General features: G+C 44.8%; 1 protein-coding gene across 1 annotated transcript in view; it reads left to right on the top strand.

Annotated features, from left to right (window-relative positions):
- The window catches only part of NKAP (NFKB activating protein), a 203,620-nt gene that overhangs the window by 44,871 nt on the left and 141,084 nt on the right, over window positions 1-17,665 (top strand). Inside the window, exons 2-3 of the mRNA XM_078688728.1 lie at window positions 3,093-3,173; window positions 11,201-11,274. Coding sequence (XP_078544854.1) covers window positions 3,093-3,173; window positions 11,201-11,274 — 155 coding nt within the window. The remainder of the gene's footprint in view (window positions 1-3,092; window positions 3,174-11,200; window positions 11,275-17,665) is intronic.

Here is a 17,665-nt window from a genome sequence, read left to right as displayed (position 1 = left end):
AGTGCAGGTGTGCGAAAAACAGATTGCGAAATAAATACTTTCACAATCACGAATCGACCCCTCTTAATTCGGCAGCTAAAGGAATCCCTAAAAATGAAGGTAAGGCCCCCTCCTATGCTTAGTATCCGATATTGTCTTTGGATAGCATAGCCTGGTGGTAGTCCCTGCACCACCACTGGGTCTGACCAACTACTAAGCCAAGTTTCAGTCAAAAATAGTACATCCAGGCTTTTTCTTCCAAGAGTAGCCTGACCTCTATAGCGTGTTTGGCCATTGATCGACAATTAAGCTGGCACATTTTAAAATCTGAATTGGCTGGGGAGGTCTTTCCTCCTAAGGGACGAGGGTCAAGAACTAGGGAACAGTGTGGGTATTTGTTATTTACAAAAGGAGGCCCAAGGTTATGGTGGCAACCCTGCATTCCTTTAAGGCGGGACAACTGTGAGGCCGTGTACGAATGGGATACCCCCTTAAGAAAACCAAGGCCCTGGTCCCGGTCGGGCACGAACAGGCGCAGACTGGCTTGCCTTTGGCGCCAGTGGTGTGGTCGCGTCATCCGCCTCTTTTTAAGATAGCTGCGAGAGTGCCGACTGAGACCGCTGAAACGCTGACCTATCACTCCAAGATGTCTGCCACCCACCTGGAGTATTGAACACAACTCTGTCCCAGACACAGAACAAATGAGGTCAGTAACAAAATCAACAGTTAAAAGTTTTATAAAGCTAATCTGTGAAAATCCACAATGTACTTTTTTTTAAAAGGACGCTCTGTGCGCAGCACCCGAAAATTGGACTGCACGTGTCACCCGTCAGCCCAGTTCTAGCGCGCTGACAACTGCGCTAGAAGTTGCGGAGTAACCCCAACTTCCACCATGGTTTCTCTATTGCACAAGGCGACGGCTGCTCATGGTTGGAAAGATAGAATTACGCAAGTCACTCCTGCCTGAAGCTTGTCAACTGGTCATGCTGTCAAAGCAGCCAGGGTTCGATAAGTGAGAGCTGATTGGCCTCTCAAGGGTCGGGGACATATGGATAAAGGTTAGGGTGATCCCGTTTAGCGACCTGAAGAGAGACTATCAATTCCAAGGCGGGGAAACCTTTCGCTACCTCCAGTTTAGTAGCGCGTTACTTAAAGCAATCCCTAAAGGAACAGCCCTGCCGGTGTCCTCGCCCATAGGAGATTGGCTAGTGGACAGCTACCTCCAAGAAAAAGCCATTTCATTGACTTACCACAAAATCCTTAATAACACACCTGATACCCAGGATAGAACTCGTGCAAAATGGGTTGATGACGTAGGGGACATAGATGATGAAGACTGGCAGGAAACCCTGGCTTCTTCCAGTGAGGTAACGATCAGCTCTCATTTCAAACTCATCCAACTTAAACTACTCCAGCAAGCTACTCAGCGCTTGTTAAGATGGGGGTTCTAGACTCCCCGGCCTGTCCCCGAGGATGCAATCGCACCGTTACCTACCTACACCAATGGTGGGAATGCCCGATCAGCCAGAAGTACTGGGGAAAGGTTATATCTGCTTTGTCCCAGATATGTAATACACCCATTGATATCCCTCCCCGGCTTTGTCTTCTAAATATCTGGGAACTACGGATTTGTCAAGAACTGAGAGGTAGTGGGTCTCTTTGGCTGCATGGTGGCGAAGCTCAATATAGCCAGAACATGGAAGGGAGTGGTCAAACCAACCCCCAGAATCATCAAAGTCCTGTTTTGCGAGTCCTTAATAGCGAATTTTAAGGAATCGCTATTAAAGACTCGCAAAACGGGATGCATGTAGGAATCGCAATATTTTTGCGATTTCTACTGCTTCCTTATTTGCGATTCGCTAATTGCGAATCGCAAATAAGGAATGGCTTTCCCATTCATTCCTATGGGCCTTAAGGCCCATAGGAATGATTGGGGAGTCATTCCTTATTTGCGATTAGCAATTAGCGAATTGCAAATAAGGAAGCGATTTCAAGGGTGCCAGGGTGTCCAAAGGACACCCTGTAGCACCCCTGAAATGGTAATGTGAACTGGTGTTGCGCACACACATGTCCAAAGGACGTGTGTGTGGGTAACATACAACTTAGAAAAATGCACTAAAGTGCATTTTTGTAAGTTTTCACTATTTACCACGTAGTTAGACTTCGAGGTAAATAGCGGCCCCAGATTGCGATTTCGCAATTTTAAAATGGTTCATGAATTGCATTTAAGGAATCTCAAATTGAGATTCCTTAAATGCAATTATTTGCAATTTTGCGATTTTCTAGAATTGCGATTTTTGCATTTGGGTTGATGAATCACAAATGCAAAAATAGCGCTCGCAAAGGGCCAGATTCTCAGAATCTGGCCCTTTGCGAGCCGATTTTGGCTTGATGAATCTGGCTGCAAGATACACTGACTGGGAGTCACACATGGACTGGTGTATGCAAGCAGAGAGGGTTATCTACGAATGCACCGATGCCTGTGTAAATGGACAGCAATCTGGGGCCCCTGGAATGAGAGTAGAGGTTTGCTATGTACCCCTTTCAGCGATCCTCCCGCATTGGCAATTGATAATGAGGATATGTAACGTTTTGAATATAATGGGAACTATGAAACATGTGATTACATTGTAGACCCTGTGGGACGATTTGTCTTTTACTGTACTAATATATTCCGATTACCGGAAAGTGTTGATGACTGCGCCACACTGCACTTGCTTTGGTTTGTATTGTTTTTATGTTGATTCTTTCAATAAAAATATGTTTTTTAAAACCTAGATGGAAGATTGAACACCAGCACCACTGAGACAAATGTTTTTTAATTGCTCTTGACGACGCCCAGTTGTAGGACTTTTTCTATCACTCCACATTGTAGCCCGAAATACATTCATGATGACTTACCGTTGATGCTAAAGTTCCATTGCCCTTCTTGCTTGGATATTTCAACAATCCAGATGGACAAACATGATTGTATACTAAGTACAGAACATTTTTAAATCCATGTATGCATTTTCCATGACAAATGGAAAGTATGTTAAAATAGACTGTATGTGTTCATAGATTATTTCATAATATGTATTTCGTCTAAATTGTGTGTTGTGCATTTGTTACAGGAGATTACATGAAAGAGAGCGTATAGGTGAACTTGGAGCTCCTGAAGTCTGGGGACTTTCACCAAAGGTTCCTGACCTTGAGTAAGACTTATATATTTGTTAAAGAAATCTCACCCTGCTCGAATTAACCTTTACTTGCTTTTAAGACCCAAAAACAACTTTTGTTTTTAACAATGAACATCTATGAAGGGATGAGGGCTGAAAAGGTTGTAAATAATGTTGGGACCAAACAGAAAGGAGAGCATTGGTGAACATTAAAATAAAGGGTGGGTGGGGGTGGTACAGAGCGTCTTCCTTCCCCTCCTACAATGTAAGGTGAAAGGAAAAAATTCTATTATTGGTTAAGGAGTCATGGTTATGCCTTTGGATTGCAACATTACTCCATGAGTTATTCATATTGATCCCTCTACAGCTATATGGTGGTGTAGGATTTTTTAATGCTAATCTTATTCTGAGACTTTAATTTCCTGTCATAAAGTATTGAATTGATGCATTTGGACATAGTATAAGTAGTACTTTTTTGCTTGTCTAGCTAGCTTTTTGTTTTTCATTCTCTCACTCCAACCCTGTAATTTCCTTAGGAAGATTTGTGTTGCCTCTCTGAGTATATTGTCATGGATGCAGTTTCTAGGGATATTCCTTTTACCAAGTTATGACTCATTATTGATATTTTGCTTTAAACAGTTTCCAAAGGCTGTGATCTCCTGCCTAAGATCATCATTTTGTTTTAAGCATTTGTTGCGTGTTGGCGATAGGAGTGTTTTTTTTAACTAAGGAGTGTACACGCCAGCATTCAATGTGGCAGGCGATCATGGCATGCCATGGTGAACCAAATGTGCATATAACAGGGATTGACTCAAACAGCAGCATGGTTCTCATCCATGCCCTGTTCCTAAAGAAATTTTGCGCCCAGTTTAGTGATGAACTGTTCACTTCCTTTTTCGATAATCGTTGATTGTAGATGAGTAGTCCACATGTGCAAGGTGGGCAGATAGTGCTAGTGCCCACTAAAATCCATCTCTTGTACAGTTCATTGAACACTGGGATCAGTAGAGCCTGCCAGAACTACATAGAACTAACTTTGCCCAAAATGGTAGGGGTAGGTTGGGTACATCTTCAATAGCTCGTAGAGAATGTGATTAAGTAGGTAAGGCTGTTGGAGTCCACAGGCTTTAGACAGGGGAAAACTCAGAGTCCTGTCATAACCTTTTGATTTTTTTGTCCTGTAATGGCTCCAAAAACGTTACTTGATCTGAAGGTCTAACTACTTAAATAATCTACTAGACTTAATTATACTGCTCTTGACCCATAAACTGGTTTCAAATTATGTGATCCTGGGCAAGTATTTTAATTCACTGAGATACCATTTTCTTCTTTATCACATATGAGAGCACCTCCAAATATGCGAGTTAAGCATGTCTGCTGTACAGAAAACTCTTTTAAATCTTTTAAAACTTTTACTCCAAATATAATACAAATCTAGCCACATATAGGATACGCATGACCACTGATTTGCCTCAGTGTGGGGGCAGGAATGTTTCTCAAATCGTGTTTAAAAACTGTCACTCTTAATAAAAACATAACTAAAGCATATACGTATCCTGTCAGAGCCCAAGGGAGAGTGGTTTACATTTTCGCTGCCTGTGCGAGTCTTTGCCAGGGTGTCATGGGGGTATATCCCCAAGTTCTGGCGACAGTTAGTACCTTCAGTTGAAGTAGTAGCAGCATCCCTATTTTAAAGCCATTCCTAAACATACTTGGGTCTGTCAAAAAGTGGGCTTTATCATTATGTAGGTTGGACTTTCAATTTAGCTGCATACAAATAACTTCTATCTCAAGCCCATTGCTTTCAGTTTCTGTTTGGCAGCTATGAAAAGACTAGTTATTCCTGAACCAGGTTTGTGTTGTCCGAAAAGATAGCTATGTTACATTTCTCAAATCGAGTGGGGGAAGGGCTGGCCATGGCGGCACCATGGCTCTGTGGGCATGCTCAATGACAAAGATGTCAGAATTGCATCTGGCTTCAGGGATGATCTAACCCAGTCCTCCAAAAAATACTCAGTAGACGATCCCTACGCTTTCTCGGGAAAACCCAACACCATATATTGATACGGAAGGAGCAACCATCCGTGTACGATCTATCTGATGCTTCAGTGTCGTATGTGATCCCTGGTTAGCCGCCAGAAGATCTGCTCTTGAGGGCACCTAGGAACTCTCCCCCAATTCCTCTGTGTTTGTAGCACCAGACTGCCTTGTTAACCTGTGGGTAGACTGTCACGGGTGCTATACTGCGTAATAGTGTTCGTCGTTTGTGAGCATGTAGATTTGCCTTTACCCATAATGGCCGTCTTAATGGTGTTTACGCCGACAAATGCACTGCTGATGTTTGGTGCTAGACAACGCTCAGAAACCAGTAGGGTCTGAAGCGCTAGCCCAGACACCGCGAAGTCTCTTTGCCATATTATCTGTGTCTCCTACCGGCCAATGGAGTGCCACAGTTCTTCCAGTTGCCCCACTAGACCACAGGACCCAAGTAATAATGAACCTCAAAGAGGTTGGGTGGCTATCGCAGCCCCCAAGATGCACCACAGGTCCTCAGAAGGATCAAGAGGGCCTGGGGATCCCAAACACTGCAGGTTCCCAAGTTGCAATGCACAGGACAGCAACCACCTGCGTAAGTAATATCACACAGCCAGCATCATTAGAAAGGCCCGCAGACCAGCTACACCACCCTGCAGGGGGAGGATTGTCAGAGAGACTATCGCATTGCCTATCAAATTCACGTCCCAACAGTATGGAGGAAAGTTCCAGGGGCCACCGGGATCACAGGAAAAGTAGGTCAGAGGTGGGGGACACCGTGGCCCGCCGAAGAGGCCATCTAATTTCCGCTTTATGTTTCCCGAGCTCTGACGTTTGCCTCCAGGCTTTCTCGGCCCCCCTCAGAAGTCATGGGGACTGTGAGGCACTCAGGCAGCACCCTCGGGACAGGCACATTCACCGGTCCAAGGGTGATGTCAAAGAAGGACCCGGTTCCCTGCAAGCACTGCCCCTGGTCGTCAAGGCCGCCAGTCCAAGTGTTAGTCCCGTGGGATAGCCGCCTTCACTTTGGCTCCAGTCTCCGTGCTCGGGCGTTCCGTCACGCAATTCAATTACCCTCAGCCTCCTCAGTGAGGGCTCGGCTTCGGTCATCAAAAGGTCGGACGCAGCACTCCTTCTGGCTGCGCCACTGAGCCTGTTGGTCCTCACTGCTACCCCAAGGGGGGGAGGGTTGTGCACCTCCGTAACGGTTTCCTCCTGCCACACATGTCCGATCACTGTCTGGACCCTCCTAGAGTCCTGTCTTCAGACCCAGGCAGGCAGCCTCCGCTCCGCACCTCTGGAAGATCACAGGCCCAACTAGACCGCATTCAAATAAATCCTGGATTTGCCATAATTATCCAGGAACTGGTTCCGGGAACAGCTTGGGTGATGGATGCAACCTCTACAAATGATGCCACTTTGGGCAGAATTTTGCAGGCTATTGGGGAGAAGGTCCCCCGGCTGGGTGGGAGCTCACGTCTTGTCAGCCATGTTGCCACGCCCCCTAGTTTGTTGCTTAAACATGACCTCGTTGAACGCTCCACTGGCCCGACACAGGTTTCTCCCATTAATGTAGTGCCTAAAATAGACGGTGAAAGAGCTGTATGCATATATATTGACATGCACTAGGCTAACAAAGCAATTGAGCGCAAGAGACATCCCAGTCGACCTATTGCTGATCTGATAACTCAATTCAATGGGGCGAAGTTCTTCTTTCGACTCAACATAAATAAAGGATATCACCAATTGGAATTTGAAGAAAAATCCAGGTACCATGCAACCTTTTATATGCATATTGGATTGTTTGCTACAAGCGATTGAGTAATGGTATATCATCTGCCGCAGAACTTTTCCAAGCTGTCATTCGATGTATCATACAGCCTGTAGTAAATGTATTTAAGTGTACTGATGACCTATTGGTTATTGTAGCTACACTGAAAGAGCACGATAAAGCTCTCATGCAAGTATGACATTTGCTGAATGATGCAGGCTTCACTCCGAATACTGAGAAATGTGAATTCCACAAGAAAAGCTTGAAATTCTTTGGCCATGTCTTTTCTGATAGTGCACTGAAACCTGATCCAGCTAAAGTACAAACATTGTATACTGCAAATCCTCCACAAAACCTTTTTATGTTACGATTGTTTCTTGGAATGTCCTTATACTGTTCAGGATACATACAAGACTTTGCTAGGGTCATTGCACTGATACTAGAACTAACGGAAAAGAATGTGTCTTTTTACTGGTCACGTGAACGTGAGAAGACCTTACAAAAAATCAAGCAAGCCATAGAAAGTGCTACTGAAATGGCCTACTTTGATCCCAAACCACATACAGAGGTTGTAGTTGATGCTAAGCCTCTCGGGTTAGGTGCAATCCTAGCACAGCATAACGGACAGCCAAAAGCCTGGAGACATATTGTGGCATACTCCAGTAAAAGCCAGTCACAAACAGAATATGCTTACTTGCAACCTGAGAAAGAAAGTTTGTCAATGGTCTTGGCTTGTGAATATTTCCATGTATTCTTTTATGGAGAGCTTTTCACAGTAGTGACCTATCATTAAGTACCGTTGACGATATTTGACAATCCCAGACCCAAAAAGATTGGTATTGATTTCTTTGGTCCTCTTGAGAATGGACATCCTCTTTTAATTATTGCTGATGAATTCTCCCATATTTCATTGATCGAAGACCTTTCATCCACTACACATGAAAAGGTTCTTCAAAAATTAGATGGTATCTTTGCGACATGCGGTGGACCTGCAAACTTAAAATCTGACAATGAGCCACCTTTTAATAGTCTAGAATTGAAAGACGTTCTAAATCCCCTCAGCATCTATATAAAGAATCAACAAAGCACTTCTCTTTAGCCCCAGACCAATGGTCCAGTAGAACTGTTCATGAGTACTCAAATGAAAGCTGTTCAGCTTGCTGCATTGGAGAATCTCAAATTCATAGCAGTTTTGAACACTACTCTTCGAGCTTACCATTCAACCTCTCATCCAACGACAGGGGAAAGCCCTACAACTCTCATGTTTGGAAGAGCCATGACGAGCTGTCCAAATGGACCAATCTCCGATCCAAGAATAAGGAGAAGACATTCATGCTAAGGACTTTGGTCACATCCAGAAGCTGAAAATATATGCTGACAGACCATGTCGTGTAAAAGATGTCACCTTTACAAGAGAGTGCTTGTCCGACTACACAGAAATAAAAATGCTGATTCTCATTTTGAGGCTGAACCCTTTACCATCACGAACACCAAAGGACATTTGGGGACTGCCCAGCATCCTGGGAAGTCCTTTACAAGAGGTTCCTCTCATTTTCGAGATGTGGCCTATCACTCGCTAAACATCGATGCCAATGTAGAGATTGGGTCCCGGCAGACAATTGATTACTCTGTGTTTGCTGATTCCACCTTACCTGTGCAGATCACTGACACTTTAACTGCCAGTTCCTGGTTTACAGTGACCCGATCTGGGCATGTGATTCAGGAGCCACAACGCTTAATTGAAGAATTTTATTTGCCTGTATATCTATGATTATCTGTGTATTTATGCATGTATTTAGCTGTGTGTGTTTATTTAATTATTTATTTTGAAAAAGTTGTATATTTTTTATTTAACACAGTGGGAGATAGTGTATTGTAAATAAAAGAATGCTGGAACACTTTTGGTTCCCACGGTACACCATAGGCCTGTGACGTAACGTTGGAGAGATGAGTTGAAGGCAGGCTTAGAATGTTGAGCTCTGACTTATACACAGCGGAATAAAGTCGTGTAAAACTACTCTCTCTGTGTGGCTTGGTTATTGGCGAGTACCTGGGCTAATAATACGCTACGATTACCCCTTCAGTAAACCTTTCTTCTGGGCTAGACCTTGTCAACAATAGGCAGAGCACAGGCTAGCACAGATGGAACTTGGAAGTAGAAATGTTCTTTGCTTCTTAGAAGGGGGCTAATGGGAGGGAGGGTTTAGGAGTGGTTTAGGAAGGAGTTGAGGAGCAAGAGTCAACCCACTTTTTTTGTTTTCGTGGTTACATGGACAGTAGGATAAAGTTTGCTTCAAATGTATCTCTATTGTGCTGAAGTAGAGCTTGAACCCTTAGATTGGTGCCACATGAAACTCTACTTAGCATTAAAGACTTGTGACATTGAGAAAGTGAAGTTACAGACTTTTTATTTGAAGTTCAGGCTTAGAAAAATAATTGTGGACGACAAGAGCAAGGGACATTATTATCTTAAAACAGACAGACCATCTGGGGTTTCCTAGCATTTTCTGTATTCAGAACTTCCCAGCATGAAGTTTGACCCTACGGCAGGGGCATTGGAGCCATTCTCTGTTACACTAACTAATCTTGCCACATTAAAGTCTGTATATCTGAAAGAAACATCTTTGAGTTGGATGAACTCCCAACTTTTATCCAATCCACGAGTCTGCCTCAAGGTGTGTCTAGGTCGTGGTCTACTGTACATTTGATTACAATATTAGTATTAACTTTACCATTGCTTTTAATATAGCATTTTTGTGGTTTTACTATAACTTTTGATTCATATATTTTGATTAGTTTAATTCTTTTGTCATTTTAATGACTTCCTTCTTTGAAGCTTATTTGTTCTAGCAGTTATCTAATTCTCCTTGGTCTTTAAATTAGTGTATATTAGTGTATATCTTTCTATCTATCCTGCACATTATTTAATTTATCAACCCATGCATCCATCCATCAACATACCTCTGCATTCATTCATCTATCGATCAATGCACCCTTACCAATGCATAAGCCTGGTGTCTCAGTGGAATAATGCAATTCATATTTTTGTCCCCATAGTAAAGCGTTCATATCGTAGTAGGGGAAGGACAGGGTGGTTACTCTGATGTTTTAATGGATGATTAGGAAGGATGTGTTTACAGATGTTTATTGAATGTTGCCAGATAAGGTTGACTCCCAAAATTTGTGTAGAAAGCGCCCTAGAACTGACCTCCTATCATGGGACTTTTCAGTTCAATCTGTCCTGGGCGAGTAGATGTGTATTGCTGTATCTAAACTGATTTTTGAATTGTAGTTCAGGATCAAAGACTGAAGATGCTTTCTGTTAAATCCCCTTCCAGCGTGGGTGGGAGTACAGAGAATTTTGTGCCACCAATAGAGTTCAGAGGACCATCGTGATGTTGAATAGTTGGTTTTTTTTGTGTTTGTTTTAGTTTTTTTTTTAGGTTGCAAGTGGTTTCTGTCATTTGCTTCTCACTTCGTTTGGGTCAACACTTCAGGAAGTTCTAATGGTTTGGATTCTGAGAACCAAAATCTGCTATCGCAATAATTGTCCTGCTTTTTATTTCCACTAGAGAATTGTGGAAAAAACCGCACAACCAAAAAGACATACAGCCCTAGCACCTCTTGAAGCTGAGCTACAATCCCAAACTGTTTTCACATGCTAGGGGCACACTAATTTATAGAGACCATGTTATCCTATGTTGGTGGATCAGTACTGTTTTTAGCTTTTAGAACTTCTTGGGAAGGTGTACTCCAAACAGGAAACCTAATCGACAAATCAAAGACTTGATCTGGGCCAGGAAATCTATTTTTAGCCGGCTTTCTCCTTTTTCCCCATACATTGCAAGGGGATCCCAACCATAATTCACCAGTTTACTTCTCTCCTCTAGATGTTCTCGAACACCCAACCCATAAACCCATCAAGCAAAAGGGAAAGAGCACCTAATTCAACAAGTGGCACCCTGGTTGGTAAAATCGAGTGCTGGATGATGGTTCAGTGTCTTTCTGCTGTCGAATTGTTGCCTTCCATTTAATTATTCAGCCTGCATTTGAACGTATTTTTGTTTTGGTATGTGTCTGTAGTCACTAGTGCATTTATGCTATAATATCCTTATTTTTAAATGCGAGCGTTTTGCCATGTAGAGTAGCTTTCATTTCGTCCTGGACAATGAAAGGGTATTTATGAAGGTTATGCTTCTTTTTTGGTTCATTATTAAATTACTCATTTTTTATTATTATATATATATTTTTTTTCAAGCTCTGATGAACATACTCCAGTAGAGGATGAAGAAAAATCCAAGAAAAGCAGTAGTTCAGATTCTAGCACAGAAGGTAGCTATACAATTTTCTTTCCTTTTTTTGAAATTATGCGTTTTTCCATTTCAGTTAGGTGGCTCTACTAGCACACCGGCTGCAGAAGTATGTTTAAGAATTCCAGGATCAAATCTAGATGCAGCTACTTGATGCTTTCATCCTTCCCGGTTCAGTGTCCAAATAGCGACTTGTGTAGAGTTTTTTGTGTTGTTCCTTCTCCAGGTCCATTGACGTGAGCAGCAGTGCAACTGCCAAGTACAGAGTTGTTGCAAGATTCTCTATCTTCTTACTGTCAGTCTAGATCTAACTTGTCGTAATCCAGTCCTATTGTCCGCTCGCAGTCTGATGCATCTTTGTTTCCAAGAGAGAAACTGTTTACTCAAGAGCCTGTCATGGACCTGTTTCGATGTATCGATTGCAGGAAAAACGGACAAAGCAAAGCCAACCTGCCCAAACAGTTCACGGCGCAAAGTTAAGGCTGTAGTTTTTTTTTTTTTTTTTTTTTTTTTAAAGGCCTCCTCTCAATACTGTTGACTTGATATCGACCTTCTGTCATCTTTGTTCACCTCACTTCCAGAATTCTGAATGGCCCTCAAGACCTGGCTGTTTGAATAAGCCTTCAGGGCCTGCAAGCGCCTGGATGCCCGATCGGGTGATTAGCCATGCTTTATAGATCTTGATTGATTGATATAGAAATATCCCTTATAACGCAGGGTGATGGCATTTTAACATTTCTTTGGGATGGTGATAAGAAATAACAGACCACTAAATTATTGATGTAATAAAGAAGCCCATTTTCTTTACAGGCGACTGAACTGACTTAAGACCCACAGTCAAATCGCCAGTGTGAAGATACTTAATTTCCTGTTTTTTCGAATCACAAATCATTACTTAAGTCATTTTTAGGTCTCGCCTAGCGATGCAGCGCATGCGCTGCTCGCTCTGGCGAGATCTATTGTTGTCGCTTTCTGTGCCGAAGGGGGACAGGACATGTGCACGCGTACGGAAGACCGGAGATGTGGACACGTAGGGCTGACGGCGTTAGCATAAGAGACAGCAGAATTGCGCATATGGAGTACAGGAGATGTGCACGCATACGGCTCTGCTCCCTCAACGTGCGCATGGTGTGCTTTCGCTTTCCCTCCCTCCCTCCAGCGTTTCAGCAAAACATGCGTACACCTTTCTCCTTACATCTTTTCTCCCAAAGGCTGCACTGTAATCTTCGTCTTTCTACTCGTTGGATGCCATGTCCATGTCTGATGTGCTTTTGGTGGGGCCCTCTGAGGCAGCATCACTGCCCGCTGGAGATCTGTGCCAGTGCCGGCTGCCTCTTTTCAACCCTCGTAGGGACCTGCTGATACTCTCACAGACATGGCTTCCGAGACTGAGCAGCAAGTAAGGGCTCATTCCTGCTCCTCTTAAACCTTGCTGTCTCTCTTTTCCCCATATTCTCTTTTCCCACTTTATTTCCTCTCTACCCTCGATCACTCTTTCCGTGTCTTGCTCCCTCTCTCTTTCTCATTATTTTCAATTCGTTTTTTTCTTTCCCACTTTTCCCCTGCTTTTTTCCCTCTCTTTTTTGAACTGTTGCTTATTCCTCATTTTTGTTCCCTCTGTTAGATTTACCCATTATCTTTTCTTGTAGAGCATTCCGTTCCCTGCTCGTAAGACCCCTCTCGCCCTTTCCCCTCTTCTTCCTCAGTCCTGTCCTTCCCCGGTCCTCTCTTGCTCCCGGTTCCCACTCGTTTTCCCTCTCTGTTCCTGTGTCCATGACTTGAACACTTTTGTGACCTATGTTTTTATAATCTACTTGTGTGTTCACTGGGCTCCCTGCCCTTCATCTTGTATCTACTCACGCCTCCCTGAGGTTGCTCCCAGATACATATCCTGCTCACAGCACAATGCGGGGACAGATCACTGGTTACAAGTTATAGCTGCATCCTTGGCTTACTGTGTAGTTTAGAGTCACGTCTGGGCCTTGGAACCAGAACAATTGGAAATGATCTTCCGAGCGCTAATGTAGTCTCTCTCTCACTCACACAATTTTTCTCTCTTTCTCTCCTTTCTTTCTTTCTCTCTCTCTCTCTTTCTTTCTAACTCTATCCCTCTCAACCCTTCTCTTACACTTTCTCTGGTTCACACCCTTTGTCGCCCGTTCTTTTGCTCTTTCCCTCTTTATCTCTCTCTCATTCACACTACCAATCTGGCCTTTCTCTGTCTCCCCTCTCTCTATCTCTTCCTCTTCCTGTCCTGTTCACTCTCTTTTTAACATCGCAACACCTCCTCTCATCCTTCTTTCCTGCGGATCACCCAGCCCCGCTAGGGAGCATCAATAAACAAGGCGTTGCATCAGGCAAGGTGAGACTAGCCCAAGTTATAAGGACTTCCTTTTTAGGTCAAAGCCTTGCTTATGACTTCTTTGGGAGCTTCTCAAAGCTTCCCTGAGAATACATTCCGTCATGACTTACCATTTAGTAGTTTGTAACTCACATTTGCTTGTTTTCTATTTGCTTGCTTTACTTGTTTTAGGTTGTTCCGCATCTTTTTCACTCTCCCGTGGAGCAGTACCTACTTACTGTATTCTTCCACAAGAATTCTGTAAACAGGCCTGTCAATTTTGTTTCTCAATGCCACTTTACTCCACTCTACAACACTCTACCATACTCCACTCTACACCACTCTTCTCCACTTTACACCTCTTTACTTCACTCTATGCCCTGTATTTCACTCTAGGTCGCTATGAGCCACTCTACTCCTACTCCTACTCCTACTCCTACTCCTACTCTACTCTATGATACGACACTCCATGACACTCCACTCCACTCCATGACACTCCACTCCATGACACTCCACTCCACGACACTCCACTCCACGACACTCCACGACACTCCACGACACTCCACTCCATGACACTCCACTCCATTCCACTCTGACACACTACTTTATTCCACTCTATGACACACTACTTTATTCTACTCTATGACACTCCACTCTAAGATACTTTACGCCACTTCACTCTACTCAACTTTATGCCACTCCACTCTACTCAACTTTATGCCACTCCACAACATTCTATGAATCTCCACTTTAGGCCTCTTTACTCCACTCTATGCCACTCCACGTTATGACATACTACTTTATTCCACTCGATAACACTCTACGCCACTTCACTCTACGGCACTCAACTCCACTCTATGCCACTCTACAACGCTCTGTGCCGATTCCAACATACTATACTGCACTCTACTTTGCTCCTCTTGACGTTACTCTGCTCCACCACATTCTACGTCACTCCACTCTACACCACTCCAGTCTACAACACCCTATGCCACTCTACTGTATGACACTCAATGGCACTCCACTTTGTACCACTCTTTGACACTCTACTCTATGCCACTCAACTCTTTGACACTCTACTCTATGTCAGTCTACTCTACGACACACTACTCCACTCCTTTCTATAATACCTTACTCCATTCAGTACTACACCACTTCACTCGCATTACTGGAAATTAGAGCTATTGGTGTTGCATTATTATTTGCAACACCAAAAGCTAAAAAAATGTATTACTGCGAGACTTATTGCATTTCAAATGCTTGTTGTTTTTTGTTAGGTCTCTGCTCTAGACTGCACATGTGCTGTCTCGAAAAAGATATGTTGTTTGTTCCTATTGGGCTTCAGCCTGCCCACAGTTTTACCGTTGGCAGACTCCACCGGCGCTTTCCTAATCTTTCTCCACACTTGTCCATGGCATACATGCCTCATTCCTCTTCCTGTGTTTAGCTCCCCAAGGTCAGGGAACAATTAGTACAATCCATCCACTCCTCCCATTAAATTACCATTTTAGAAACTCCTTTTGTTCGAGGCATGTGGGCTGCTGAATTCATATCTATAGCATAGATCGCCGCCTAGTGTTGGGTCCGGATGATTGCACATTGTTGTCCTGGAAGAATCTTCGAAGTATCACGAGATAGGCGGCTCCTCCCCTGGACTACAGTGCGCATGGGCATCGACTCCATCCCCAGATTGTTTTTTCCGCCATTGGGTTCGGATGCCTATTTGATCACTCCAGTTCGAATTCGATAAAAACTTTCTTTTCGGCCCGCAGGCCTTTCCTATATTGTCGGTATTGTTATTGCGTTCGGTGCCCAGCTCTGTTCCGGCTCAGTTCCCGAGTCGGACATCCAGAGGAGTCGCGTGGCTCTTCGGTGCTCGAGGCCCAGTCAACGCAACAAGACTTATTCGACGACACATCATGGAACGGAGCCCGTTCAAGAGGTGCCCCGTGTGTAACTCCAAGTATCCCCACATCGACGTCCACCCGGTGTGCAACAAGTGCCTGTCGCCGGACCACGATGAAGCCAACTGTATGACTTGTTCTCATTTTCCAAGAAGACGATTCGACTTCGGCGCGTGGCGCGCCAGGAGGCCCAGCAGACGGCACCTGACCCGGTGAACATTTTCGATACCGAGGGAGAAGAAGCAGACGAGCAGGAAGTTCAGGAGCCGCTTTCCATCCCAGTGGCTGAGATCGACTCCAACTACGACGCAGACGTAGAAATGCTCGATACAGAAGACGTCGTCGACGAGGTAGGAGACGACGATGGGGTCTATGGGGTCACGGAAGATAGCTCAGGCGAAGTGCTATGCCCCGTTCGGACATTGACTAAGGCTCAGGTCGAGGGATCACCACATGGCCTTACCCAAGATCTTACCCCTAAATCCACGGTCTCGCCTCCGGGCCCGACTAGGGACACTTCTGCGGAGCCACCATCAGTCAAATCGAAACCGAAAGGAAAAGCATCGGTCTCGACAGACACTTTTACGGAGCCGCCATTGCTTAGATCGAAACCGAAAGAGAAAGCTTCAGTCTCGACCAAATCGAAAGTGATGGAGGCGCCATCGACACAGAAAACGTCTGTCGCCTTGGTCGGCTCCGCGTCTTCGGACATGTCGGTGCAAACGAAACCGAAGAAGGTTGTCGAATCGGTGAAGTCGCTCAAGACTGGGGCACCGAAAACGCTTGTCAAAGCCGCCGACCCAAAACCGTCGGCGCCAAAGCCCGTCGTCACCGTCCAGGGACTCTGAGCTCAGAAAGCTGTCGATCCAACCCGTCGGTCCGAAAAGGCCAAGAGTACCACTACCCTCGAGTCACCACGTGGTGGTGGCTCGAAGGCGCCGGTTGAATCGACAAAACCGTCCGCATCCTTCACGAAGCAGGTGTCGGACTCGTTGCAGCGCATTAAGAACAAGGCTTCCGCGGTCGATCCCAAGGATGCTTCCACACCGAAGCCAGCCTCCAAACCACACAAGTCGACGGCGCCGATTTGGTTCACACTGCCGCCGAAAGTGGCGCCAAAGGAGTTCGCGCCCAAGCAGGTCGTCGACCCGTCCATAATGGTCTCCACCAAGCCGAAGCCTACCCCTGCTGTTGTAGGCACGAAGCATCGACAACCCCTACTCGAGGACCAGTCGGAACAGTTTATTGACACCAACACCGGTAAACTGTCCATTTACAAGCGCAAGATCACGCCAGCACAGCCTATGGAGTCCTACACAATTCCTTTGAAAAAGAAAAAGGATTCCACGGATTCCCCAGTTCTTGTGGAACTGATTAATCCCCGTGCTCAGGACACTGCTCCTCTCTCGCCCACTTACTCAGATGTGGAGGCTGGGGAAGGTGACTACGACGAGTACAACTACCCTGCTGACACTGATCCTGAAGATCAGCATGACACATGGACAGATGCTGCAGACCCAGGGGATCCACAAACTGCCCAGAACACTCAAGTATATGCTGTCAAAACATCCCCCACTGAGGATTCTACAGCATTTAATGCACTGATTTAGAGGGCAGCAAAGAATCCCGACGTCCAGCTGCATGCTGACCCTATTGAAGTGGATTTTCTGTTTGATACCTTTTCCACCTCTGAAAAGACTGTCAAGACTCTGTCAATGCTTAAGGGGGTCTTGAAACATGCTGCAGACATTTTTAAAGAACCCACACGTGCAAGGGTTATAAACCCCAGAAATGAGAAAAAGTACATACTGGCCCCTGGCGACCCTACCTACATCAGGGGCCAGTTGCCGTTGGACTCCCTGGTTGTTTCTAATGCCCGGAAGAGGGCAAATTCACAGACTACTGGTGATGCTCCTCCCCCTGACAAGGAGTCTAAAGTGCTCGAAGCATCAGGGAAGAGGGTGGCAGATCAAGCGGCCAATATCTGGCGTATTTCTAACACGCAGGCACTCTTAGCCAGATATGACAGGGCACACTATGATACCCTTGAAACACTCTTACAACACTTGCCAGATGAGTATAAGGAGGCAGCAGAGATGCTCATTCAAGAAGGGAAACTCATCTCAAATGCTTCTATTAAGTGTGCACTGGACGCAGCGGACACCGCG

Source organism: Lissotriton helveticus, chromosome 4_1 (assembly GCF_964261635.1).
Source record: "Lissotriton helveticus chromosome 4_1, aLisHel1.1, whole genome shotgun sequence".
Classification (NCBI taxonomy): Eukaryota; Metazoa; Chordata; class Amphibia; order Caudata; family Salamandridae; genus Lissotriton; species Lissotriton helveticus.
Note: the sequence above shows the minus strand (reverse complement) of the source record. Positions and strands in the feature narration are given on the sequence as shown.